Source organism: Dipodomys ordii, unplaced genomic scaffold (assembly GCF_000151885.1).
Source record: "Dipodomys ordii isolate 6190 unplaced genomic scaffold, Dord_2.0 Scaffold77, whole genome shotgun sequence".
Taxonomy (NCBI): Eukaryota; Metazoa; Chordata; class Mammalia; order Rodentia; family Heteromyidae; genus Dipodomys; species Dipodomys ordii.
The window spans coordinates 804,154-809,257 of record NW_012267293.1 but is presented as its reverse complement, the minus strand read 5'-3'; the positions used below and the strand labels follow the sequence as shown (position 1 = coordinate 809,257).

Sequence of the window (5,104 nt, the reverse complement as noted above, 5' to 3'; positions counted from 1 at the left end):
GGACAGCGCCCAGGCCCAGAGTTCAGGCCCCAGGACCGGACCCAAAAAAAACAAAACAAAACAAAAAAGCCACCACAAAACCCAACAAAAGTGTCTCCAACATCCTTTCTCTAAGGTTGGAGAATCTGGAAACAGGTCAGATGCGCCAACACCTGTGCATTTTCTGTAGGCATCGGTGGTTAGGAAGGAGAACACCGGGGTAGCCTCAACCGTGACTTCCTCCCTGGGGACCCACAGGTAGACCATGGGGCCAGGGGCCTAGCCACAAGGCAGCAGAGTGCATGTGTGTGCGCGTGTGCGTGTGTGTATGCACACGCATGCACACGTGCCTCTGTGCAGGGAGTCTGCGTCTGTATGTGCGTGTGCACACACACCTCTGTGCAGGGAGTCTGCGTCTGTATGTGCGTGTGCACACACACCTCTGTGCAGGGAGTCTGCGTCTGTATGTGCGTGTGCACACACACCTCTGTGCAGGGAGTCTGCGTCTGTTGTGCGTGTGCACACACACCTCTGTGCAGGGAGTCTGCGTCTGTATGTGCGTGTGCACACACACCTCTGTGCAGGGAGTCTGCGTCTGTATGTGCGTGTGCACACACACCTCTGTGCAGGGAGTCTGCGTCTGTATGTGCGTGTGCACACACACCTCTGTGCAGGGAGCACATTGTCTCTGTGTGACCCTCCTCTGCCGGGACTTGCCCTGGCCCACGCTGCACTAGGACACGTTTGGTCTTCAGTGCCGTGGCTGGGGAGAGTGCCCTGCGGGCCGGGGGGCAGGGCCGGGCCAAGGGCCTGGGGCCTGCTTCTGGCCAGCACTCCACCCCTCCTCCTCCTGAGGGGCTCAGCAGCGCTGGGAGGTGGAGGCTCCCGCTCTAGACTATGGTCACCTGGGCTTGGCTGCTGTCCTGTCCCCTCCCGTGGTCAGCAACGTGAGGAACGCCTGCAGATGGCGCGTGGACAGGGTCTCCCCCAGGGCTTAGCTGGCACCTGGCACCGCTGCACTGGACACAGCCTGGCATGGCTTGGTTGTGGTTCACTCACGGTCACCCACACAGAAAAGGACTTGGTGACGGCAGCATCACCTCAGTGTGCCCAGCGCCACTGGTAGCCGCCACGAATGCCTGTGACCGACCTCCCTGCTGCAGGACTGAAAGCTGAAGGGCCAGCCCATCACTGAGGTGGCTCCCACCCTACTGGCTCCCCCACAAGGGGCCAACCAAACTCCCCCCTCCGAGATGTCCTGTTTATGACTTGTCTGCCTGTCTGCTGTGAAAGGGGGTTCAGTCCCTCCCGCCGTGGCCTTCTTTGTTGTCACGGGAAGCTCAGGTAATCACTGAGGTTCTGGGACGGGGTGGGAGGAGGGTCCCGTCTGGGGAGAGCGGGCGCCCCTGCCTGGGGAGGAGCCCCTGCGCTGCTGGCCTCTTGTCACGCCTCTGGCCTCATGGACGACAGGGAACTGTGTTTATGCGAGAAGACCTTCTCATTTTTCTCAGAGTAACAAGTGGGCAATGACTTACAGCATCTGCCTTCGTTTGCTGCCAGCACACAGTGAGAGGCGGCCTCGCGCGCTGGGCTGTGGCCCACGAGGAGCAGGCCTTGCTTTGTCCGGTGCCATGCGGTCTCCCACCAGCACTGTGCCCATCCAGGCTCACCCACAAGCTCTGGCCTGGCAGAAGATGACCGCCGAAGCCGCTCCTGATCTCTGAGTTGTGGGGCCACCGTGGCAGTGCTGACCTCGGAGCGGCCGTGGGAGCGCAGAGGCGGCGTCCACCGGGACCTTCCCGTCACGCCCGCGTTCTCTGCGTGGGCAGAATGCCGAGGGCTGCGGCAGCTCCTCAGCACGGAGGCACCGGTGTGGGTGTGGATGGACGGCTACCCGTGAGCACCACACCGGGTCCCGCGGGTGCATCCCGGGGCGCCGCTGCTCTGCTGCACAGGGGTCCCGAGGGAGGAGGCGCTGCCCCTGGAGAGCGCTGGGTGTGGGGTCACCTTGGCGATGCGGATCTCTGTGGGAGCAGCCTTCCCCTCCCCCAGCATCCCTGTTCCTCTCCAGCGTTCCTCTGCACGCAGAATTCAGCAAAGCCATCCCCCACCACGCGTGTCCCCTTTTAAAGTGACTGAAGTAGTGTGCTGTGAGGACAGGGCCACGGACGGTGAGACCCTCCCTGTGCAAGCTGTGTGGCTGCCTCTGTGTGGGCAGGCGTCCCCGCGTGGGAGCAGCCGCCTGCCGAGCGTGGCTGCTTCCTTCTGGGGTGGAGGGAATGTCCCAGAGCCAGACTGGCTGTCCCCGCACGGCCAGTGCACCGGATGCTACCGAGCTGCGCACACTGGTTTTGCTCAGGCTTTGCAATCTCAGCGCTCGTGAAATCTCAGCACAGCCACCGGTCAAGAGGTGTGTGTGCTTGACTTCTTCAACCACACGGAGCGTGAAGAGCGGCGACCTCAGTCACACGGCCAACACGGTGACAGGGTTTTGGTCAGAGAATGTTTCTCTTTCATTCTTTTAAATGTGATCGAAAGCTTAGGCAGTTTGCGGTCTTGGCAGTGTGATTTTGCAACGTCCTTTAGAACCACACGGTTCTGAGGGATGTGTGTGCCTGCTGGCCGCTGTCCTGTGATGGGGGTGGGGAGAGGGGTCCTGCCTGGACTCTGGGTGACAGGTGGCCCCAGACCACCCAGGGTGCTAGGGTCTGACACACTGGACAGAGCACAGACGACCTTCCCTGGTCTGTCATGACTGACTGCCGTGGGAGATGACTTTGAATGCCGTGACTTGGATTCGATATTCGGTTCAGCACAGAGAGCTAAAGCTTTGAGAACAAACTAATTCCTGGCAAATGTGCAGTCTGAGAGAATCTCAATCCAGAATGAAGTCTGGAGGTTAGGGAGGCTGATGCTTTTCCAGCACGCTCCGTGGTGGTTTGAGCATGAGGAATAGTGAGTGGTTTCGTGCTCCCCGTTGGTGCTGTGAGCCCCTGCTCCCGTCGCCTTTCCGTCAGAGAACCAAGCCACAGTTGTCCTGAAGAAACAAGAACTTGTCCAGCCCAGCCTGGTCCTCCCTCACCAAGGCTGCTTGTAACTGCAAGCCTGGTCCAGACCGGACAGCCGCACAGGCTGGGCGGAGGGCTGTCTCGGCTGCCGGGGCCTGCGGTGGCCCCTGGTGTGCCCCGTGGGTGCCCCCGGGGAGGCCCAGGCCCGCTCCTGCGGGGCCCGCCGGGCAGTCAGCTGCACGCAAGCCGGCAGAGCCCGGCAGTCCTGGCTGGTGCCTGTGGCGTTTTGGCGTCGCCCGCAGGTGTGACCACCAGGCGGTCACTGGGCCACTGGCGGAGCAGGGGGCGGACGGCCTACGAGGGTTCCTGGAGCACGGAGCCTGGGCCAGTAGGCCTGGCGAAGCTCCCAACGCTGGGGCGCCCGCCATCCTGGGCTGGGAGATCGGCCTGGCAGCGTCGCGCCCCCGTTCTCAGGCCTGGGCTGGTGTCTGAGCTGAAGGTGGGCACACGCCTCTTGTCCTCACATAACGTCCCGTCTGGTCTCCACTGTACAAACGAGAGCATCCGCTTTGCTGTGGCACTGGCACCATTGACGCCTTCCCCTGTTCTAGTCTTTTCAGAGGGAGATCCAGTGCGTTTGTGTTGGGGGTGGCGTGGGGGGCTTTCCCAGGAGCCAGCAGCACAGCCCTCACTGACCCCGTGGTGTTAACACCAGCTCGCAGACAGCGAGGGTCGGGGCCTGTAGCTCGCAGACAGCGAGGGTCGGGGCCTGTAGCTCGCAGACAGCGAGGGTCGGGGCCTGTAGCTCGCAGACAGCGAGGGTCGGGGCCTGTAGCTCGCAGACAGCGAGGGTCGGGGCCTGTAGCTCGCAGACAGCGAGGGTCGGGGCCTGTAGCTCGCAGACAGCGAGGGTCCGGGCCTGTAGCTCGCAGACAGCGAGGGTCCGGGCCTGTAGCTCGCAGACAGCGAGGGTCCGGGCCTGTAGCTTGCAGACAGTGAGGGTCGGGGCCTGTAGCTCGCAGACAACGAGGGTCGGGGCCTGCGCTTGTGTTGTCTCCTCTCATCACCTGGATTGTCAGCCTCTGGGTGGAGTTGGGAGCGGCAGGAGCGTAGTATGATCTGGGGATGACCAGGAGAGATTCTGAGAGGATGCTGGGGGTGATTTCCTTCCTACAGGATCTCAGCCGCAGGGCACGGGGTGGGAGGTCGCACGGTGGCACAGCAGCAGACGGCCCATGCTCCTCCAGCCGCCCCAGGCCGAGTGTGACTGTCCTCCATGACTGTCCCCCACGACTGTCCTCCGCCTGTGCCTCCTCCAGCTGCCCCCAGGCCGATTGTGACTGTCCCCCACGACTGTCCTCCACGACTGTCCTCCAACTCCCCCAGGCCGAGTGTGACTGTCCTCCATGACTGTCCTCCGCCTGTGCCTCCTCCAGCCTCCCCCAGGCCGAGTGTGACTGTCCTCTGCTTCCACCCACCTGTGTCTGGGTGCCAGGGGGTGTCCTGGCCCCCAGCGGAGCTGCCCATGGCTGGAGCCGGCCTCTCGTCTTCAGTCAGAGCCTGCTTCCACAGCCGTGCTCTGGAGGCTTTCCCACACCTCAGTTTCCCTCTCACTCGTGGCCTGGACCCATGTCTTGCTGGGGAAGCTACTCTGTAGATGCTGCAGAATCTGGAAGTGAGCAGATGGTCCCAGTCCCACCACACCCAGTCCCTGTCAGGACACAGCAAGGCTGCGTTCCAGGACGCGCTTCCTGCTGAGAGCTCTTCCGGCCTCCCGGTCCCCCTCCAGTCTCCCTGCCTCCCTCCGGCCTCCCTGTCCCCTCTGGCCTCCCTGCCTCCCTCTGGCCTCCCTGTCCCCTCTGGCCTCCCTGTCCCCTCTGGCCTCCCTGCCTCCCTCTGGCCTCCCTGTCCCCTCCGGCCTCCCTGTCCCCTCCGGCCTCCCTGCCTCCCTCTGGCCTCCCTGTCCCCTCCGGCCTCCCTGCCTCCCTGCCTCCCTCTGGCCTCTTTGTCCCCTCCATCCTCCCTGTCCCCTCCAGCCTCCCTGTCCCCTCTGGCCTCCCCATCCCCCTCCTGCCTTCCTGTCCTCCACTCCCCCCTCCAGCCTCCCTGCCTCCCTC

The 5,104-nt window shown here is 63.3% G+C and overlaps 1 protein-coding gene across 1 annotated transcript in view; it reads left to right on the top strand.

Annotated features, from left to right (window-relative positions):
• The window catches only part of Smoc2 (SPARC related modular calcium binding 2), a 65,942-nt gene that overhangs the window by 6,787 nt on the left and 54,051 nt on the right, over nucleotides 1–5,104 (top strand). Inside the window, exons 4-5 of the mRNA XM_013024511.1 lie at nucleotides 1,725–1,875; nucleotides 3,290–3,461. Of these exons, the coding sequence (XP_012879965.1) occupies nucleotides 1,725–1,875; nucleotides 3,290–3,461 (323 nt within the window). The remainder of the gene's footprint in view (nucleotides 1–1,724; nucleotides 1,876–3,289; nucleotides 3,462–5,104) is intronic.